Source organism: Lithobates pipiens, unplaced genomic scaffold, assembly GCF_037356315.1.
Source record: "Lithobates pipiens isolate NorthernLeopardFrog02 unplaced genomic scaffold, aLitPip1_a1.2 Scaffold_19, whole genome shotgun sequence".
Taxonomy (NCBI): domain Eukaryota; kingdom Metazoa; phylum Chordata; class Amphibia; order Anura; family Ranidae; genus Lithobates; species Lithobates pipiens.
In genome coordinates, this window is record NW_027507764.1 from 210734902 (window position 1) to 210758420 (window position 23519).

At 44.0% G+C, this 23519-nt stretch overlaps 1 protein-coding gene across 7 annotated transcripts in view; it reads left to right on the forward strand.

Annotated features, from left to right (window-relative positions):
* SUGCT (succinyl-CoA:glutarate-CoA transferase) overlaps positions 1–23519 on the forward strand; it is a 1356517-nt gene that overhangs the window by 147873 nt on the left and 1185125 nt on the right. For 6 of the 7 annotated variants that reach the window (XM_077491677.1, XM_077491678.1, XM_077491683.1 and 3 more), the window contains exon 8: positions 13866–14009. The exons of the other annotated variant lie outside the window; for it this stretch is intronic. In XM_077491677.1, coding sequence (XP_077347803.1) covers positions 13866–14009 — 144 coding nt within the window. The remainder of the gene's footprint in view (positions 1–13865; positions 14010–23519) is intronic. 7 annotated transcript variants of the gene reach the window in all.

The window sequence follows — 23519 nt, forward strand, 5'->3', positions numbered from 1 at the left end:
TTACTACAAATGTTAAATAACAATACATACAAAGCATAGTGCCACATGGTTTGGCTCTGCTGCAGCGGGAGACTGAACAGTACATTACTCACATGTTTCCATAATCTAAATGTCAAAATCTTTACTCAAATTCTTTCTCAATGTGTGTTTACAGGATTTGAAATTAACAGAAGGTGGCGTTCTCTGAGAGACCGTTTGCAGAGATTTGCATGATGAGGCAGTGTGTGCAAGCGGTTCCCGGAGCTACCACAAAGAAAAAAATCTGTCTACTTGGAAATGTTGTCCTTCCTAAGGAAAGTCATGGATGTTAGACCATAAGTGATGTTTGGATGTTCCATCTAGAAAGTGTAAAAAGTAGGTCTCCATATAGGAAGGTTTTGTGACCAAATGTTCCTCCTTTTTATTGTAGTACATCATCAAATGTCTCAGAGTTTGAGGAGAACACTGACAATAATGAGACCGAAGCAGTATATGAAGGTGAGCAAGCCACACAAGAGGGAGAAGGCCAGTCCAAGTGCACGTCCAGGTTCTTCGCAAAGATCTGTATATGTAAGGATACTATTGATTACTATATTTTATCTGATGTACACCAAGGCATCATTGCATCTCTCAATGGGCATATTATTCTCTACAGGTTAGTCATGACATGCCAACAAAATCACGATCCTCGCAGCGTGGCAAAGCATGAAAATCCAGAGATGGACAAAGCCATGAAGTCCTTCATGGAAGAGATGACATCCTTTAAAAGACAGGAGAGTAAAGATCCATTCTATGATCCAAATAACTCAAATGTGTCCTTCCTGAGGACAATTTATCATACACTTCAAAAAGCACCAGCAGAGAGGCAGATGGAGATACATATGGGTATATTTAATTATGTGGGGGGGATGTATTAGAGCTGCCGAGTCAGGAATGCCATTGCCTACTATTAGCCAGTATGGACCCCTCAGAGGTCATACTGTCAATATACCTATGAGTCCCTGTGTCTTCCTGAGCCGCCGTATCTACCGCCCTATCCACAGACCCCTGTGCGTGCATACAGCTCAATGCGCAATACCCAGAGGCCTTCTTATGCTTCCTCTCCTGCTCAGTCCTCACAGGGAACATATCCTCAAAGTGTAAACACTAGCTCAAATTCTGCTGACGCTTCTCAAGCTAATAGCCAAACCAGCTTTGGTTCTTCTCCCAAAATTCCACTTCCTATTCCTCACCCCCCACCTTTTTTTTATCAGGATTTGTAACCTGGTTTTTATGTTAAACTGCAAATATTGTTAAATTTTGCATATTCTATGCTTTGTTCATACTTTGACAAATAAAAAAACTGTTAAGTGTTAAAACATTTATTTTATGCAGAATAATAAAAGTAAAACCATTTGGAACATATAATTTGCTTGTGTGTCTTTTTATGCTATCAAAACACAATGAAATAACCAAATTAATTAATACATTTAAATTTGCACTGCAATATATATATATATATATATATATATATATATATATAATATATGTGTGTACTGCCATGGAACTTCTCCTGATGGAGATAGAAAGTAGTCAGCAAATTTTTAATGCATGGCAATGTAGGATCTCCCTGCACGTATTCTGCTGTACTGTACGGAGGGTTGGTGGAACTCTTCCTCACCATGGATGTACTTCTTCCGGAAAATATATGCAGAATGCAGCAGGCCTGAATTACTAATTCAGCATTCTCAAGACTGAGTTGCAAAGGTGTTTGGGAAACAAGCCATTTACTGGACAATAGGGCATCTTGTGCGGCTCAGACGATAATTAAAGATCCTCTTCTTGCCATCCAGATTACGCCTGGCATACTGCCTAAGAAGATATTGGGAAAGTGCAAAGGCCTCATCTGCAACAAGCATGAAAGGCAGGTCTTGTCCTTCAGTTCCAGGCAGAGGCTGATCGAATGGTATGTTGAATCGCCCTTCTCACAGTCTTTGACCCATTACAGACTAACGGAACATTCTGGAATCAGAACTGCTGCCATATGCCCCAATGTCCACAGCGATAAATTTATAATTACTATCACAGATAGCCTTGAGGACCAATGAAAAATATTTCTTGTAGTTATGAAATCTAGACCCGGAACGTGGAGGCTTTTGGATACAGATATGCTTTCCATCAAGAGCTCCGATACAATTTGGAAAATTTGGTCGATTCCAAAATCCTTCTGCTATTCTTCGCCACATGTTTTCAACTGGTAATGGCATCACTGCTGGACACAGCTCTTCTCATATGGCCAATCAAGTATCATGCACTCTGAAATAATTGAAATGGCCAGTAAAAAATAATGGTTTAAAGAGGTATAGGACTGGCCAGTTGCAAGAAACCTTGAAAAAATGAAACCTCTTTTTAAGTAAAACAACATTCTTCAACAACAAAACTTTCAGAAGGCTGCTTCATTAGCATGGGGTGGGTCCAAAATCGACGTCTCCTAGCCGCTATCTGCTCTTTCTTGCTCTCCATTCTCCTCACATAGGCAAATACAACAAACAATGTCACGCTGTCCCAAAAATTAAGATCCATTGCACAATGCAGATAGCACACACAAGGGCACAAACAAGGGCAAAGGAAGGACACAGCAAGGACAAGTCACTCACTGAAAACTGCAATGCAGCATGGGAGGAACGTGTACGTTAATAGATGAAAGCAGATATTAACGGAATGGAAGACGGATGAAAACTGAGATTTACGGAACTGAAGATGGATGAAGCAATGGATAAGAACTCATACGTTTTTAATGTGGCTAAACTGATGGGAGAAGGCCAGTCCAAGTGCACGTCCAAGTTCTTCCCCCAACAGCAGCATATTGCCAAGTTGGCTCCAGTGATGATGAAGGTGGAGGGGATTATGATGAGGTCAAACAACCCCAACGAGGCAGCCATCATGGAAGAGTAGAGAGCAGCCACCCTATTCAATCAGATTGTGGAGCTGTTTCCTCCTGGCCCACTTCCCACAGATCAACTGTCTGGGCCTTTTTTAGCATGTGCAGCGGATCGTACTGTTGCAATTTGCAATCTCTGCCACAAGCAGATCAAGCGTGGCAAAAACACCAGCCATTTGGGTACCACATGCTTGACAGGACATTTAACCTCTCACTACTCCTGAAGTACTCCTGAGCACCTGAAAGACACACACAAGGGACACAATTCTTATCCTTCTGACTCCTCACCTTTCATGTCTACCCCCATTATATCTCATACTGTAACCTCTCAGCAGTAGGGATGAGCCGAACACCCCCCGGTTCGGTTCGCACCAGAACTTTCGAACGGACCCCAAATTCGAACGAACGTTAGAACCCCATTGAAGTCTATGGGACTTGAACGTTCGAAATGAAAAGTGCTAATTTTAACGGCTAATATGCAAGATACTGTCCTAAAAAGGGTTTGGGGACCTGGCTCCTGCCCCAGGGTCAATGCAAAAAAAGTTTTAAAAACGGCCGTTTTGGCGGGAGCACTGATTTTAATGACGATTAAAGTGAAAAAAAAAAGTGAAATATTCCTTTAAATATGGTGCCTGTGGGGTGTCTGTAGTATGCCTGTGAAGTGCCACGTGTTTCCCGTGTTTAGAACAGTCCCTGCACAAAATGACATTAAACGGAAATAACACCATTTAAAACTGCTTGCGGTTTTAATGTTATATCTGGTTCCTGCAATATGGTTGAAAATCATTGAGAAAAATGGCATGGGTAGCCCTCCCTGCCCATTACCAGCCTATTTGGGTCTTGTACGCATATTAAGGGGAACCCCGTACCCATATTAATAAAAGGAAATGCGTGTGGCCCCCAGGCCCTATATACTCAGAACAGCAGTATACAGGCGGTGCAAACAAGACAGGGACTGTGTAGGTTTGTTGTGTTAAGTTGAATCTGTTTGTAATTTTCAACTGGTAAATTTTTAAAGTGTAGCTCCAGTCCTGTATAATTTGTTTTGTTGTCAATCTTTTTTCATCTCACTTGCTGTTGTCTCCTTCTGTTTGCAAGTAGGAGATGTTTGTAAATTGGATGTTTGAAAGTAGGGGCCTGCCCTATATGCTCTGCAGAAATGGCGGAACAAGGTGTTGGTTTTGCCACAACATTGTAAGCCCTCAAAGTGACTCTTGGTGGGCGCTGGAGCGCCCTGCTGTGAACGATTATATCAAGAATTGTAATTACATGCCATTGTTGAACAGTGGTAGAAAAATTGACCTTTGGTGGTTGTGGTGCTGGTGCCACAACACTATAAGTCCTCACCGTTACTCTGGGTGGGCACAGGAAGGGGCCCTCCTGTGAAATATTATATCAAGAATTGTAATTACATGTCCCTGTTAAACAGGGGCAGAAAAATTTGGCCTTAGGCACTGGTGCTGGTGCCACCACACTGCAACCTCTGCCATATACTCTAGTTTTATTGCAGGAATTAGCCCTGCTGCAAAGCATTGCATCAAAAATTGTACTTAAACGCCCCTGTTAAACAGGGGCAGAAAAATTGGGCTGATGGCATCAACCAGAACCAGAAATGTTCTTCCAACATATCAGCGGAGGAGGAAGAGGATAGACAATCAACATAACAGGACAGTCACTCAGCATCAGCATAGGCAGTCTTGAAGGGATGTGGTATTTCAAAAAAAATTATTCGGTTACATCAGCTTCAGGTGCTTGGTAGCTGTGGGTGATCCAAGACTGATTCATCTTGATGAAGGTCAGTCGATCAACTGATTCGGTGGACAGGCGCACCCTGTGATCGGTAACAAAGCCACCAGCAGCACTGAAGGTGCGTTCCGAAAGAACGCTGGATGCAGGACAGGCCAGTAGCTCAATTGCATACTGTGCAAGCTCTGGCCAGTGATCCATCCTCAAGACCCAGTAAGCCAGAGGATTTTCGGTGGGAAAGGTGTCCAAGTCTGACCTTGCCCCTAGGTATTCCTGCACCATGTAAATCAGACGCTGGCGATGGGTGCTGGAACCGATCATACGTTGGGGCTGCGGACTAAAAAATTGTCTGAAAGCATCAGTCAGACGGCCACCTTCTCCACCGCTCCTTTTGACCGATGCCTCAGCAACACGTTGTCCAGGACCAGGAGTTTGTAACCTCCCAGTCTCTGGGAACGCGTTGCACAGACCTTTCTGCAAGGCCTCCCGGAGATGTCTCATCCTCTGCTCCCTCTGTGATGGCAAGATAAGGTCGGCAACCTTACCCTTGTACCGTGGATCAAGGAGAGTGACCAGCCAGTAATGGTCCCTCTCCTTGATCCGAAGAATACGAGGATCCTTCCGCAGGCTTTGCAGGATCAGGGAGGCCATGCAGCGTAGGTTAGCTGAGGCATTCGGTCCGGAGTCCTCTGGGTCACTAAGGGCAACATGATCCACAGCTACCTCCTCCCAGCCACGTACAAGTCCACGTGTTTCTTGGGACTGTAAATCATCCCTACAAGACTGCTGCTGCTGATGCTGAGTGCCAGCCTCCACCTCCATGCTGACACAATCATCCTCCTCCTCCTCTTCATCCTCCTCATCCTCTTCCTGTGTGATGGGTGGCACAGCAGGAACACTGTCTGGATAAAGGGGGCCTTGAGAGGCAAGGAAGTCCTCCTCTTCCTGCCTCTGTTCTGCCTCAAGTGCCCTGTCCATTATTCCACGCAGCGTATGCTCCAAGAGGTGGACAAGAGGTACAGTGTCACTGATTCATGCACTGTCACTGCTCACCATCCTTGTGGCCTCCTCAAACGGTGACAGGACAGTGCATGCATCCCTGATCATGCCCCACTGGCGTGGTGAGAAAAAACTGAGCTCCCCTGACCCTGTCCTGGTGCCGTAGTCTCACAGGTACTCATTGATGGCCCTCTGCTGCGTGTGCAGCCGCTGCAGCATGGCCAATGTTGAGTTCCATCTGGTGGGCATGTCACATATAAGGCGGTTCTTGGGCAGGTTCAACTCCTTTTGTTGCTCAGCCAGCCGAGCACAGGCATTAAATGATCGGCGGAAATGCACACAGACTTTCCTGGCCTGCTTCAGGACATCCTGTAAGCCGGGGTTCCTGCCCAAGAACCGCTGCACCACCAGGTTAAGGACGTGAGCTACACAGGGCACATGGGTCAGTTGTCCCTGTCGGAGGGCGGAGAGGAGGTTGGTGCCATTGTCGCAAACCACCATTCCTGGCTTAAGCTGGCGTGGCGTCAACCACCTCTCGGCCTGCCCCTGCAGAGCTGACAAAACATCCGCCCCAGTGTGGCTCCTGTCCCCCAAACAAACCAGCGCAAGCACGGCATGGCATCGTTTTGCCTGCGTACTTGCGTAGCCCCTGGAACGCCTACGGAGCACCGCTGGTTCTGAGGACAGAGCACTGGAAGAGGCCATGGAGGAAGAAGAAGAGGAGGGGGTGGAGGAGAGAGGTGTGTCACAACCAATAGTAGCATTTTGGAGGCGTGGTGGCGGAACAACCTCCAACACTACTGCACCTTGTCCTGCATCCTTCCCAGCAGCCAGAAGAGTGACCCAATGGGCCGTGAAAGACAGGTAACGTCCCTGTCCATGCCTGCTGGACCATGAGTCAGCGGTAATATGCACCTTACCGCTGACCGCCCTGTCCAGCGAGGCAAGGACATTGCCTTCCACATGCCGGTAGAGAGCCGGAATCGCCTTCCGTGAGAAAAAGTGGCGTTTGGGGACCTGCCACTGAGGAACCGCACATTGTACAAACTCACGGAAGGGGGCCGAGTCTACCAACTGAAAAGGCAGCAGTTGAAGTGCTAGCAATTTAGCCAAGCTAGCATTCAACCGCTGGGCATGTGGATGGCCGGTCCAGCAGCTGGGGCAGGGACATTTGCCTGCTATAATCGGACGTGGGTGTACTGCTAGCAGAGTTCCCGGAAGCACTTGCCTGTGACACACCTAATTCTACACCTTCATTCCTCTCAGAGCAGGTTTCAGAGAGGACTGAAGGTCTAGTGGGGTTGGAGATGCCAGCTGATGAGGAGCAAGGAGAGGTTCGCTTTGTTCTTTGGTGTGGGTCTTTTGAGGTACGCTTGCCAACGAGCTGCATGGCAGGTCAACATATGTCTGGTCAAGCATGTGGTGCCCAAGCGGCTGATGTTTTGGCCACGTGAGATACGCTTGAGACATATGTTGCAAATAGCAGCGGTGCGATCTGATGCACTCGTCTCAAAAAAGGCCCACACCAAAGAACTTTTAGAATAACGCGCAGAGGCAGCGCTCTGCACAGGCGGAGCTCTGCGGTGTGATTCAGTCGGTGTGCTGCCCCTAAGCTGGCCCCCGGAGGGCATACTGCCTCGTTGGACATGTGCCTCCTCCTCCTCCTCCTCCTCCCTCCTTCCAGGCACCCACGTGGAGTCAGTGCCCTCATCATCCCCTCCCTCTTCATCGCTGTAGCAAACCTGGCAGTATGCTGCAGCTTGTGGAACATGACTGCCAGATTGCTGTCCTTCTTGAGCATCCCCTCTCTCTGCGCTCACGCTACTGCCTTCCTCTAGCTGAGTGTCATCATCAGAGCCCACAAAACACTGGGCATCCTCCTGGAGCATGTACCCAACACTGTGCTCAAAGAGTTCAGGAGACTCCTCAGGAGGACGTGGTGGGTCTAGGGAAGGAGTCACTGATGATGACATTGAGAGGAGGGAAGACGATGCGTTGGCAGCTGCTTTGCTACTACCCTGAGACTGGGTGAGAGAAGATGAGGAGGATGAAGAGGGCTTGGTCATCCACTCTACCAAGTCGTTGGCATGTTGCGGTTCAACATGTCCAGCTGCCGAAAAGGACAAGCATGTCCCATGGCCAGGTGCTGATGACAATGCACCGCGTCCACGACCAGCACTGTTGTCTCTAGACACAGAGCCTGCTTGCCCTCTTTTATTGGCTCGCGCCTGTCTGCCTCTCCTTGCTGGCCTTCCAGACATGGTAATGGCCTGAAGGGAGTTGGGTAAAACAGCAGTTGGGTAGTTTATATTGTGCTGGAGGCACACAACACCCACTAACTCCTGCAGATGCCTTTTTTATAGAACACCAGAGATAAAGGGGTATATACAGATGTATACTGTGCTGTGCTGGAGGCACACACAACTTCCAATAACTCCTGCAGATGGCAAGTGGGCTCAAATAGAGAACAGCTATGTAGGTGGATATAGCGGTATGTACTGGGTACAGAGCACGCAGACAGCACGCACTATCTCCTAACACTACTGACTGCAAGCTCTATTATTAAAGATAGATCACTAGCTATATAGGTGAGGTGAATATAGTGGTGTATACTGCGGTCAGGGCACGCAGACAATAACCACTACACAACAGCAAGATAGGAAATCAGCCGAAAACGATCGGTGTGTACTGTGTTGAAGGTACACAGAACACCCACTGCTTCAGACGCCAACACACTACACGAGGCCGCCGGAATGGCGGCCTTATATAGTGTGGGGCGTGCACTACACAGCCTGAGCTATGATTGGCCACAGGCATCCTGCCTATGGCCAATCATGGCTCTCCTCGCTGCTGGCGCTGCGATTGGCCAAGCATGCGGGGTCACAGTGCATGCTTGGCCAATCATGAGCCAGCAATGCACTGCGCCATCGCAGTGCATTGTGGGCCGTGAGCGCCACGCGAATTTGACACGAACGGACCAAAATGTTCGGATTTCACCGAACGGACGAACAGCCAATGTTCGAGTCGAACGTACGACACGAAGCTCATCCCTACTCAGCAGCCTCCACTGACAGGGATGATGGTATAGCAAAGGGTATAACAGGTCCTTGCAACACGTCTGCTAGCAGCACACCACCAGCTGTAGAGTATAGCAAATTTCTCTGCCCCAGCTGCTGCATCAAAAAAAAAAATACACTCCCTGCCACCCACATGCCCAGCGTCTAAATGCACGTAGGGCCATTCCAGCTCTGTAGCATCATAAGGAAGGCAATGAAGGCAATTTTGGCATCATTTGGGCAAGGCAGTAAGCAGCAAGGTCCACTTTAGTGCTGATACGTGGTCCAGCAAGCATGGTAAGGGACAATATATTTTGTTGACAGCACACTGGGTAACTCTGCTTGCAACTAGGAAGGATGCAGGACAGGGCTCAGTGATGGAGCTTAATTTTCAGCCACGTCTCCATACAGCTGGTGGTGATGATGTGAGATCTGTCAGCTCCTCCCCCTCCCCTCCTCAATGTCCTCCTCTCTGCCGAATTGTCCTATGAACTACCAGTATATTATAGCGTTCAAGAGGCCATTCAACTAGTCAGGCTAAAAGATGCCATGCAATGCTTCAACTGGCCTGTCTAGGGAACAGGAGCCACACTGGAGCAGAGACTCTTTCAGATCTGCAGGGGCAGGCTCAGAGGTGGTTCATGCCATGGAAGATTGAGCCAGGAATGATGGTGTGCAATAGTGGCATTAACCTTCCGTCCACCCTATGACGGGGCAATTTGACACAGGTACCATGCATGACACATGTTCTCAATTTGGTGGCAAAGCGTTTCTTAAACAGGTACCGAGGTTTGCAAGATTTTCTAAGATAGGCCAGAAGAGTCTGTAGCCATTTCAGATGGTCATACACAGCCAATGTTCAGTTAGCTGAAATTGAGCGGGAATTCCACCTGCCCATAAACTGCCTGATTTGTGACATGCCCACCAGGTGGAACTCAACTTTGGCAATGCTGCAGCGACTGCACATGCAGCAAAGGTCAGACCTTAATAAATGGTTTTCAGTCCCCAGAAACCTTGGGAGTAGTACGTGGCTGTATGGAGGCAGTTCTGGATACTGTAATCCTCAGTGATCTTTCATCAAAAGTACCTCTAGAAGGTAACGGGGTGAAGGCACCACCAACACCCAAAGCCCAATTTTATCTGCACCTTTTAATTCTATCTAAACTCTGCGAAAGAGACTCCAGACTTTATTTAAAAAAAAAAAAAAGTGTAATCTTGGCCTAAGGCTTTCACACTGAGATGCTTTACAGGCCTGCAAAGCACCTGTAAAGAGCCTCTCCTCTCACTCCAGTGTGAAAGCCTGAGTGCTGGCAGGATGCAAAAAAGTCCTGCAAGCAGCATCTTTGAGGTGCTGTAGAAGCGGGGTATACAGTGCTCCTATAGCACCCCTGCCCATTGAAATCAATAGGCAGTGGCGCCGAAGTGTTAAAAGCACCCTGCTACTGGCTGAAAAGCGCCACAAAAACTACGGTAAAGCGCCGCTAAAAATAGCAGCACTTTACTGCCGATGCCCCAGTGTGCAAGTAGTCTAATGCTGCGTACACACGACCAGTTTTCCTGTCGAAATAAACTCCGAAGGTTTTGCGGCAGAGTCCCACTGAAACTGTTGTGCATACACATGATCCCAACAAAGTCTGATCGTTAAGAGTGCGGTGACGTACGATGGGACTAGAAAAAGGAAGTTCAATGCCCAGTAGCCAATAGCCTCCGTCTAGTACTTGCTTCAGAGCATGCGTGTTTTTGGTCTGTTGGAACAGCATACAGACAAACGGTTTTCCCTGATAGTAATTGGTTCCGTCCAATATACACAGCAAAAGTGTACTATAATTTGGCTTCTTCAAATAAGGCTTGCTCACTGTGCTGCAAAACTTTTATTCAATAACTGGGCCCCCAGATTCTGGCCCCCCACCCTATGTGAATGAGTATGGGGTACCATGTACCCTTACCCATTCACCTGGGGGAAAAAAAGCGTAAATAAAAAACACACAACACAGGTTTTTAAAGTAGTTTATTAGTCAGCTCCGGGGGTCTTCTCGCCGGGCTCCTCCGCTATCTTCTGCTCTTTTGCCGCTCTTTTGCTAGTGGAGGAGCCCGGCTTTCTCGTTCGTCGCCATCACCGTCCTGGGGGTCTTTTTCAGACTTCGGGGGGTCTTCTCCCGCTCTTTGGTTCTTCTGCCGGGCGTTGGCCTGGTCTCCTCCTCCTCCTCCTTTTCCCTGGGACTGTGACATCATAAGGGGCGGGGTCACCATGTGACATTACCTGGTGACCCCGTCCCTTATACCTATATAAGTCGCAGCGCAACGCGACGAGAGAGCGTTGTGTCAACATTGGAAGAAAGAAGAAGGCGGCGGCGGCAACAGCAACGAATGAGAAGACCCGGCTAATGCTAGTAAGAGTTGGAAGAAGATAGAGGAGGCCCGGCAGAAGAACCGAACAGAGGGACAAGACCCTCGAAGTTGGAAGAAAACCCCAGGAGCTGATAAACTACATTAAAAACCTGTGTTGTGTGTTTTTTTTATTTACACTTTTTTCCCCCGGATGAATGGGTAGGGGTGCATCGTACCCCATACTCATTCACATAGGGTGGGGGGCCCCTTATTAAAGGGGGCTCCCGGATTCCGATAAGCCCCCCGCCCACAGAAGAGGCCCTTACAGGGTGTCAATCTTATACATTGGCCTCTTCATGTTATATAAGTGCATCGTTATCATGTGTGCCTGCTGTGCATATTCCACAAAAAAGTTTTTGTACCCCACCAAAGTGTACCACCACCTCTCAGTCAAGCCACTTACCTCGATATTCACACTAAGGTAAGCCAAATATTTGCTTTTACCCTGTAACCTGGGTAGGTATGTGCTGCATCAATCCACCAGATTTATTAACAGCCAATCTGTAATCTTCTATGAAGCACAGCTTCGACTCAGGTACACTAAACTCCAGTGCACATAGAATTATCATATTTTTAAATAGTAATACATTGCCCCCTCAAGGGAAGACATCAGTTATTTTGGTATGTGTAAAGATGGCCTACTTCTATTTCTGAGCGTGATGATGTCACGTGGTTCTGCCTCTGATGCATTTTGTCACATGATGATCAGTGACTTCCTCATAGGATCTCCCCTCATTTTTATTTACTGTAAGCAGTTCAATGAAGTATTTTTATAGTTATTGTTGTGCTGCACTTTGGATGTTATAGATGGTTTTGGTGTGGAAAGGCCGGCAGTAGTTTAGCAGCAACATATATTATATTATTATAATGTATGGTTTCATTTGTGGGTAGTGTGAGGATTTTGTTTTTACACATATTAGATGTTGGGGTTTATATATTCTTTAAAGTGCCTCTAAAGCAAAATACTTTTCATATTTGTATTGTTTACTATATCCCCACTGCCAAGATTTAGCTTCTATATTTGTCCTGGCCATTGTCACAAGGTCTGAAAGTGAAGGAAAATCCAAAGTTACAAATTGTCATGAGAACAGAAATAGTGTAAAAAATTGTGTAAGAAATAGTGTAAAAATCATTTAATTAGAGCACATATTCCAGGGGATTTCCTCTATTTTGGAAATACAGTATTTCATCTTTCCTGCCTTCTTTCAAGCATAGATTGAATAGGCTCTTATGGTATTAAGGTATTTTAGAATAGCTATATTACCCCTTGTCTATACAATTTAACCATCTACCGCCCAGCCTATAGCAGAATGATGGCCAGGCGGTGGTTTAGTTATCCTGACTGGGTGTCATATGACATCCAGCAGGATAACATGCTGGCACGCACCCATGGGGGCGCGCAGTGGGGCGATCAGTGGTGCTGTTTGTCACTCTGATCCAATCTGACGGAGGCTTCTTACCATTTGATCAGCTGTGACCAATCACAGCTGATCAGTGTGAATCAGGAAGTGCAGGTAAATGGCTTTCCTCAGTTCGCTCTGACAGGGAGAGCCGATCGGCACAGCAGCCAATCCCCGGCGACGTCCTTTTGTGACGAAACCCGTAGGGTGGGCCTGTGATACTGACGTCATCACGTTTCTTCTCTTCGGAGATTGATGGTTCAGTAAGCATCAGGCAGAGGAAGCCCAAAGAGACGCCGCTACTCTGATCCTTTTTAACACACTGTGCATAAAATATCTTTATCCTGTAAGTGCAATTTAATTGAGCGTATTAAAATCATTCCTTTGAATACTACACTATGGGCGCAATTCTTGTTTATGTTTCTGAGTGATATGGATCAAGCAGTTTGGGACATCCATTTAGGTTTGTGGGAGACCGAATTCCCTGAGCTTGTTGAGACCGCTTTGGTGGTCATTTCTGCGGGTAAGGAGACTACATACTCAATTTGGGTGCAAAACATTCTGGAGGAGGGATCTTTTTCCTCACAATTTTATACTGACATCTTTTCTCTACACCTGCACGAACATCCACCAACCATCTATTTCCACCTTTTGAATTTCCATTGGAGACTGTGTTTTAGTATGTGTGTGTGTATGTATATATGTATATATGTGTATATATATATATATATATATATATATAATATATTATCCTTCATTTTTTGGGATTTTATTTCAATCTTTTTTTCTTTTAGACTTCACTAAATGAAATTGTGAATTTTCTTTGTTATTTGAATATGGTATCGGATAACTGAGTTCACTTATATTTTTGTATTTTCTGCAAGTTCACATTATCAGATATTGGTGTTTAATTCATTACAAATGTATCTTTGTCATATGAGCACAATATTGCTACTGTTTAGATTTCACTATTGCTAAGTTGCACATTTTATGTTTTGATGACAATTTATATGCAGTTTTTCAATTTAAATAGTGGATCTCTGCCTTAGTTTTCCACTTTCAGGTTTTTTCACCACTTCTGAATATCTGAAAATAATTTTATATAATTTCCCTTTTTTTCAATATTGTGTATATTGGTATATGGGTGCAGCGCTAATTTGTTATTAGCGCTGCCCCCACTCCCTGTTTTTCCACTGATTTGAGTTTTGTACTTTAAAACTTTTGGTACTGGCAGCTTTTTTATCTGATTTATTTCAGTTTCTTATACTAATTTCTAGCGCTGCGTTAACCTTCAGGTTCTTTTGTCATTTGTTAATTATTTGTGAACTTTGATTTGCATTGTGTGTCATCTCTAGTCAAATCTTTGTTGACTTTTAGGATGGAGACCCTGTCCGGCCAGGTGTGGCTATGACTGATCTTGCAACAGGATTATATGCACATGGCGCCATAATGGCTGGGTTACTACAAAAAAGTAAAACCGGAAAGGGAATGCACATTGACTGCAATCTACTTTCTTCACAGGTAAGCAAAAACTTTTTTTTTTTTTTTTTTTAAACATTTCTGAAAAAAATTTAGGACAATTAATGTAAAGAAAGAAGATGAGAGAAGATGTTTTGGGTTATTTTATCTCAGATTCTACAACCATCTTCTTTTCTGTCTTCGAATGTGACAATAGAAGCAGTGCATCCAGATCGGTGCAATTTTGGCAAAACCTTGGGAGCTGTACTAGGACCCCATGCCATGGGGATGGCCTGTAATGTTGCTTTAGACATTAGATCCTGCATGAGCGCTCATCTTGGCACTGGTCTAGGGTTGTTGTCCATCCTTATGGATCCCAGTCCCTGAAAACTACCTCTGGGGTAAGATAGCCCCCTTAGAGGCTGTACCATTTGCACAATTTAATTTAAGACAAACATCTTATCGACCTGAAACAAGCAATCCTTCTGCAAGAACGCCCAATTAGGGTACAATCAGACAATGACACAGTCGTGACCTACATCAACCACCAAGTGGGCACCGGGAGCCATGCAACTCTGAAGGACGCAAGTTAAATGATCTCACAGAGATTCACTGTCCAGCATACTCTGTGGTCCACATACCAGGAATGGACAACTGTAAAGCAGATTACTGCAGATGTCACCACCTGGATCAAGGGGAATGAGTCCCTTCACCCAAACATTTTCAACCTGATTTTGCCTCTGTGGCTAAGACCAAGGACTCATAGCCTTGGTATTGAGTGCCTTGATAATTCACTTGTCACAATTCAAGCAAATCTATTCCTTCCCCCTAGTGTGATTTCTGTCTCGCCAGCTCTACAAGATAGAGCAGAAGAAGAAGCTGGAGATTTACATTAAGCCAAAGTGATCAAGAAGAACCTGGTACACAGATATACTCAGATTACTAGGAAATTACCTTTCCTAGAGGCCAGACCTGTCGTTTTAGGGTCCTGTCTTCCTTCTTACTTCTCAGTCTCTGGCTTTAACAGCATTACTATTGAAGCCCAGGTCTTAGGAGGCAAAGGGGTCTTTGAGTCTCTCATTCCTACAATGCTGAAAGCCCACTTCCAATAAGATTTACTATTGTACCTGGAAATCCTTCTTTCGCCTAGTGTGAGCACGGCATACTTCAGTTTCAGAGATTACTCTGTGACCTGCATGGCCTTCCCATAATTTCATATTGACCAGAACTTGACCCCAAGCTCTCCAAAATGACAGGTTTCAAGATGTGAAATAAACTTGTCTTAACTTTTTTCCAAGGCATATCTCGCAACAAAGCCCTCTTGCAGCACCCAGTGTATCCCTGGGATCTCAACTTGGTTCTCTTTGTGCCCCCGCAGAAATCACTCTTTAAACCCACCAGGAATATTTTAAGGGAGGCACCCGGCAGGTGTGTCCTTCAAAACTTGCCAGTGTCCAATCACCTGAAAGTACAAACCTATAACCCAGGATCTATAGATACACATCCTGGGTTCTGTACTGCACTCCAAATTTAGTTTTAATAGAGTGATTGTGTGTGTGTATTTTAAGAGAGCTCTGAGTACCCAAGTACATATACGGCTTCAGATCAAACTTTTGTTAGAAGAATCAGACTAAAAACTTGGGTGCAATATATTTTTGTGAGTTTATAAACTCTAAAAATGTCAGTTTACCAAATTACCAAAACATGAATAATTTAAATTTGCATGCTGATATGTGGAAGGATCAAAGTGGCAGACAGATGACCTCATTACTGGTTCTCTGATTAATGTCCTCCCACAGCATGGGAGCGGGAAAGTGACCTGTAAGTGTTACTGAATACAGCAAATAGTCCACATATTCACCCTTCACACCTATTTTAAAAGGGGGGAAAATACTACAATGTGGATTTTGGCTTGAATAATGTGGTTCTAACAGTGATATTGATAACACTTAATGTACTCTTGGCTTTTAAGTGTTTTTAACCCTTTCTTAGCATCATTAACCACTTCAACCACAGCTATATGGCACTGTGTTACTTTAACTGACAATTGTGCGGGCGTGCAATGCTGTACTCAAAGTTGATGTCCTTTTTTCCCCACAACTAGAGCTTTCTTTTAGTGGGATTTAATCACCTCTGCGTTTTTTATTTTTTGCACTATAAACAAAAAAAAGACTGACAATTTAGAAAAAAACTGTATTTTAAAATTTCTGCTATAAAACATATCCAAAAAAACGAATTTATTCATCAGTTTAGGCCAATATGTATTCTACTACATATGTTAAGTAAAAAAAATCACAATAAACATACATTGATTGGTTTGCGCAAACGTTATAGTTAACAAAACGGGATAGATTTATCAACTTTCAATTTTTTTTATTGTTTTTACTAGTAATGGCAGTGATCTGCGATTTTTAGTGGGACTGCGACATTGCGGTGGACAAATCTGACCCTAAGTGACACTTTTTGGGGACCAGTGACACCAATACAGTGATCACTGCTAAAAAAATATACTGATCACTGTATGAATGACACTGGCAGGGAAGGGGTTAACATGCATGAAGGTAAAAAACTTTGTGCAGCAGCTCTTCCTAATACATACTACACCTGAGTCCAATCTTGATCCAGCGATGGGCCTCAGCTCTCCAAGGTCTCTCACTCTTAATTGGCTGAGGAGTGAGCCAATCAGACAATCTGGAGAACGAGGGGGCGGGGCTGAGCCGATTCTCTGTGTTAAATGGACATGCAGAGCCGCGGCTCGGGAGCACAGTGAAATGCGCTAGTAAATACACCAAGACCATGAAGCGATAGAAAAAAAGTCCCAAATATAAACTCTGTGTAATATTGGAAAATAATCCAGGGATAGCCGATGTAACACCGAGGGAATATTCACACCTGAGGCTTACCAGAGTGCCGATGGCCCCCTTATTCAGCCAATCCAACAGGTCCTCACCCACATTCAATGGATCACAAGATCTGCAAGATAAAGGCTCCACATAGTGAAGTATTTTAAAACATTCAACTTTAGTAAAAGGTGAACTTACATTAACAACTTGCTGACCAGCCGCCGTACTTTTACGGCGCCAGGTCGGCTCTCCTGCGCAAACTGACGTACTTATACCTACAAATCTACTCACTGGTGAGATTGTGGGTGCACGCGCGCCCACTGCGAGCCGCGGGAGCATGCTCGCGAGTCCAGCCGGCCACCCGTGATCATTGTGCACAGAGGCAAAACTGGGATCTGCCTTTGTAAATAAGGTGGATCCCTGTTCTGACAGGGAACAGCAATCTCTGTCATGTCCCTAGCAGCCCATCCCCCCTACAGTTAGAACACACCCAGGAAACAGTTGACCTCTTGATCACCCCCTAGTGGGCGCTATGTTAAATGGTAAGCCTGACTCCTACTTTTGAAAGAGTTTGTCATTTGTGTGATACCAAAAGACATATTTATTATTTATCTATTCAATATTGGTTTTATGCAACTGTTTTGGGTTTGCTCATTAGGTTTTATTATATTTATGTGCTAGACCCTCTGGCGGGGTTTGTTTCACATTGATACTTCAGGATGCAGCAGCGCAGCACTGGTTCTATTTATGACTTTATTTCTTAGCGTAGGAACGTACATATATATATATATATATATATATATATATATATATATATATATATATATATATATATATATATATATATATATATATATGCATGTATGTGTATGTGTGTATATATATATATATATATATATAATATATGTTTTTCGTTTCATAAGACGCACTTTCCCCCTCCCAAAGAATGGGGGAGAAATGTCTGTGCGTCTTATGGAGCGAATACTGAACAGCAGAGCCACTGATAGGGGGATGGTTTCTCTGTCCCAGCTAAATCCTGTTTCTCAGTAATACAAGTGAAGGCGCAAAGAACTAGAGCAACCAATCCCATAGTGTAATGTGGCATGAACATTAGTTCAGTACAATAATCGGGGTCAAAATGTAAAAACAATGGCAGTAGTCCATGGTCATAAACAGTATTAATAGTCCAATGACCATAAGGGAGATGATGAGAAATCCAACACACAGGGCTATGGAACAGAGAACTGTGTTCCAAAATAACTGGAAAGACAAGGAGAGAGGTGCCTCTAGGTGCAGATGTATAACACATTTTTAATGTAATCTTAATACAAGCAACTCACATTTTTTAAGTTAAATTCAGGCATGTAAAAAATCCCAACAGGGAGAGGTGACATCAGTTGACAGTCAAGTCCGGCAGGGCTGAGCTCCCTGAGGTACCAGAAAGATAGGGGAGGGGGATGTTTGGTGGTGGAAGGGAGAGGGAAGGTAAAAGGGGGGGGGGGCATGGAAAGACAATAAATGTATATATATTGTCTTATAACTTATAATCGGTTGAAAGTTCAAAACAAATATGGGAAAGAGGTCAGCAACGAATATCAAATATATATATATATATATATATATATATATATGTATATATATATATGTATATATGTATGTGTGTGTGTGTATATATATATATATATATATATGTGTATGTATGTGTGTGTGTGTACAGATACACACATACACACAATGGTCTGTGTACATAAGCAATACGCTAAAGTTACTTAGCTCATGTTAAAGTGGTAGTAAACCCACTGAAGTTTTTTTTTTTTACCTGCAAAGCAAAAGGTATAATGAGCTAGTATGCACCGCATACTAGCTCATTATGAAATACTTACCTTAGAACGAGGCCCTGATATCTGGCCCGATCCACCCCGAGGGAGCTGACATGTTCCCTCGGCGTGTCTTCTGGGTATCACGGCTCTGACGCTGTGAGTGGCCGGAGCCGCCATATCACGCGCGCGGGAGATTTCTGTCTGGCACGGTCCGTCGTCTGCCAGACTTTCAGCTGAGAATCCCCTGTGCGCATGTGCCTCTGCAATCAGCGGCGCATTGCCAGGGAAATATCTCCTGAACCGTACAGGTTTAGGAGATATTTTTTTACCTACAGGTAAGCCTTATAGGCTTTCCTGTAGGCAAAAGATATAAAAATGACTATACAACCACTTTAAGTGGCTTCACGACCTCCGTAGGCAACTAGCACTCCAGGCTATACTCTGAGTGATATCAGGAAATCAAGCAATAGCATCATCCTCAGGTGACCTTTCTTCTGGCACAGACCTTCCTTGCTGTTATAGCAATAAAGAAATTAAATAATATTAACTTTAAAAAAAAAAATTTAATAACATTTTTTCTTTTAATATATATTTTTTTATTCTCACAAAGTTGTATTTTAACAAGTTATTCCACACAGACAGCATAGGCAAACACTTTCTGCTATGCCTCCTGAGTATGGGAATACCACATGTGTAAGACTTTTTCAAAAAGTATATACAGTGCCTTGAAAAAAGTATTCACACCCCTTCAAATTTTCCAAATTGTGTCATGTTACAACCAAAAACATAAATGCATTTTTTGGGGATTTTATGTGATAGACCAACACAAAGTGGAAAATAATTGGGAAGTGGAAGGAAAATGATAAAGGATTTTCAAATTTTTCTACAAATAAATATCTGAAAAGTGTGGCATACATTTGTATTCAGCCCCCTTTACCCTGATACCCCTAACTAAAATCTAGTGGAACCAATTGCCACCAGACGTCTCCTAATTAGTAAATAGAGTCCACCTGTGTGTAGATTAATCTCTGTAGAAATACAGCTGTTCTGTGAACACCTCAGAGGTTTGTTAGAGGACCTTAGTGAACAAACAGCACCATGAAGGCCAAGGAACACACCAGACAGGTCAAAGATAAAGTTGTGGAGAAGTTTAAACCAGGGTTAGGTTATAAAAAAAAATCCCAAGCTTTGAACATTTTGAGGGTAACTGTGAAATCCATCATCCAAAAATGGAGAGTATGTGGCACAACGGCAAACCTATCAAGACATGGCCTCTCGCCTAAACTGACAGGCTGGACAAGGAGAGCATTAATCATAGAAGCAGCCAAGAGGCCCGAGAGGTAACTCTAGAGGAGCTACAGAGATTTACAGCTCAGATGGGAGAATGTGTCCACAGGACAACTATTAGTCATGCATTGCACAAATCTGGCCTTTATGGAAGAGTGGCAAGAAGAAAGCCATAGTTTAAAGCCATAAGAAGTCCCGTTTGCTGTTTGCGAGAAGCCATGTGGGGGACACGGCAAACGTGTGGAAGAAAGTGCTCTGTTCAGATGAGACCAAAATGGAACATTTTGGCCTAAAAGCAAAACACTATGTGTGGTGGAAAACTAACACTGACATCACTCTGACACCCCCTGACAGTGAAACATGGTGGTGGCAGCATGTTTTGGGGATGTTTTTCTTCAGCAGGGACAGGAAAGCAGAAAACCTGTTAGAGTCTGCAAAAGACTTGAGATTGAGACTGAAGCGGAGATTCACCTTCCAGCAGGACAACGACCCTAAATATACAGTAAAAGCTACAATGGAATGTTTTAGAGTGGATTGGTTTAATGTGTAAAGCCGCGAACACACGGGCAGACTGTATGGCCTACTTAGTCCGTCTAAACACATTTCAGCGGACAGTCCGCTCGTGTGTGGGCTTCAGTGGACTTTTTCAGCGTGCAGTCTGGCGTACTAAGTATTTCGGAATTTCCGTAATACTGTCCGTCATACTTTGGTTTCAGCGGACAATCCGCTCGTCAGTAGGCTAGTTCGACGGACTAAAGCCTCATACACACGGTCGGACTTTGTACAAACTTTTCCGTGGACTTTTGTACAAAGGGCGTGGTCCACAAGTTTGTATTGCATACACACGGTCGGACTTTTTGACAACAAACACGAACGTAATGACGTCACAACGTACTGACGCCGCTTCAAAAGAGGACGTTCAATGACCCCAGCGCCACCTTTGGTGAACTTCTGTATTGTAGTCTGATCTTTTGCATTGGTTCTGAGCATGTGTGTTTGTACCTTGTACAAAAGTCCGATGCTTTTGCGTACACACGGTCGGACTTTGCTCCATCGGACTTTTGTTGCCAGAAAGTTTGTTTGTTCGCACAGCCAACAAAAGTCCGATGAAAACAGAAAAAGTTTGTCCGATGGAGCGTACACACAGTCGGATGTTGCTCCAAAACAGCTAATTTGCATGTTTGTTGTCAAAAAGTCTGACCGTGTGTATGGGCCTTTAGAATGGCGCATGCTCAGAAAGGATTTACACGGCGTAAGGTTGCATTGCTGTGTATTGGACTTCCTATTTCTAGTCCCGTCGTACGTGCTGTACACGTCATCGCGCAAGCTTTCGACTGACTGTTTGTGCATCCGTGTGTGGTCAAGTCCGTTCATTCGAAAGTATGACGGACTGTCCGTCGGATTGTGTGACTGACTAAGTAGGCCATACAATCCGCCCGTGTGTACGCGGCTTTAGAATGGCTCAGTTGAAGTCCAGACCTACATCCAATTGAGAATCTGTGGCAAGACTTGAAAATTTCTGTTCACAGACCTTCTCCATCCAATCTGATAGAGCTTGAGCTATTTTGCAAAGAGGAATGGGCAAAAATTTCACTCTACATGTGCAAAGCTGGTAGAGACATACCAAAAAAGACTTGCAGCTGTAATTGCACCGAAAGGTGGTTCTACAAGTATTGACTCATGGAGGCTAAATACAAATGCACACCACACATTTCAAATATTTATTTGTAAAAAAGTTTGAAAACCATTTATTATTTTACTTCCACTTCACAATTAGTGTCACTTTGTGTTGGACTATCACATAAAATCCCCAAAAATACATTTCCGTTTTTGTTTGTAACATGGCAAAATGTGGAAACTGTCAAGGGGTATGAATACTTTTCCAAGGCACTTTATGTGTGGCAGAAAATAAGGTAGGCTTTAACACCTATACACCAATCATACTGACAAAAATGTGAACTTTAAAAAAAATCTATGAATTGCTGGTGATGATTCATAGTGAATTTAAATCACACTCATAAACAGAGTTAAATTATCTTGAGTACCTGTCCAAATGAGCAGGATGTCATCTATATATCTCCTCGAAGTAACTTATTAAAGTGAGTTAAAGGATCATGTTTTTTTTTTTTTTTAAATAACAAACATGTCATACTTACCTCTACTGTGCAGTTCCTTTTACACAGAGTTGCCCCCAACATCCTCTTCTGGGGTCCCCCGGCAGCTCTCACGGCTCCACCCCGCATCAGATAACCCCATAGGAGAGGCTCTCTCCCAAGCAGGTTACCTTGTGGGCACTCTTCTGAGTCCAGCATTTGGTGAAAAAACACAAGGGTTTACAAGAGGCTCCCCCCTCCAGGTACAGGTTAGCGTAGGAGGCGGCACATTTGGTCCCCATAGCTACACCCTACATATATCTGGAGATAGTGGGAGCCCCTGAACATAAACAAGTTAAGTCAGAAGAAAATATAGCATATCCAATATAAACCTATTATAGGGTCCTGCCAATATACCCCTTTGGGAAGTGAAGCCCTCCACAACACCAACCCCCCATTCATGGGGGATGGAATTTTAGAGGGCCTCAACATCTATCACAACTAACATGCATCTTTCCTTGAAAAGACTCCATCCAACACTTTTAAAATATCAATGGTGTCCTGTATGTACGAAAAAAAGATCTCATTTGAGATCTGAGGGCGCAAGTATTTGTCCACCAATTAGCTCGCCATTTCAGTAAGGCAGCCATTACACAATTGGCCTGCCTGGAGGTCAGTCCATTTTATGAAGGAATAAGGTTAGTGTTCATTATGGGCTTCCTAAAGAGGGGGGGGGGGGAGAGTCTGTCAGGATATGATTATAATCATCAGAATGGAAGAAATTTTAAGTATCTATTAAAGGTCCAATTGAAGAAAAAGAGGGGTCAGATGACATTTGATTGGCCCAACAACCAAGTTGAATGTTGTATAAATCGGAATGCAAGATTTTTATCCTTAGGTGTTATTGTGCGAAGAGTCTCATCCAGCTGGGGGTGAATTTAGTCTAAAATGTCTAAAGTGGAGAAGAGTAGGGGGATATCCTGTATTTATTAAAAACCTGTTTACAGTGTTTCCATGTGGTTGTAATTCTAGAATGAATTTGTGGAACCGATTGTGGAAACATTGGGCTCCATAGGAGAGCAGGGAGGGGAATGGGGGGAAAAAGATTGCCTACCGCAATATGTATAAATATGTTGCAGTTTACAAGTGGTTTACAATGATTATGGCTGAAGATATCAGTCACAACCGTGGTATTGTTCTTTTCAGCTGGCGGCTGGCTTTCTCTTGAAAGTGTTCCAAGCGGTGTTGCTGATGTCTCTCTGGCTTACAGTTTCTGCTGATGAGAGGACGGCTCTGGTGTCATTCTGCCGTAGGCGGTGCGGTAACCAGTTAAAATACATTTTTTAAAATTGCGTTTGAAAAACCATTTCTCAAATATCGTGTGACATAAACTGCAACAATCACCATTTGTTAAAAAAAAATATTTAGAATGTTTGGGGGTTATAAGTAATTTTCTAGCAAAAAGTACCAGAAAGGGCTTGGTCTTTAAGTGGTTAATATCAGAATGTTAACACCAATCTATGATGAAAG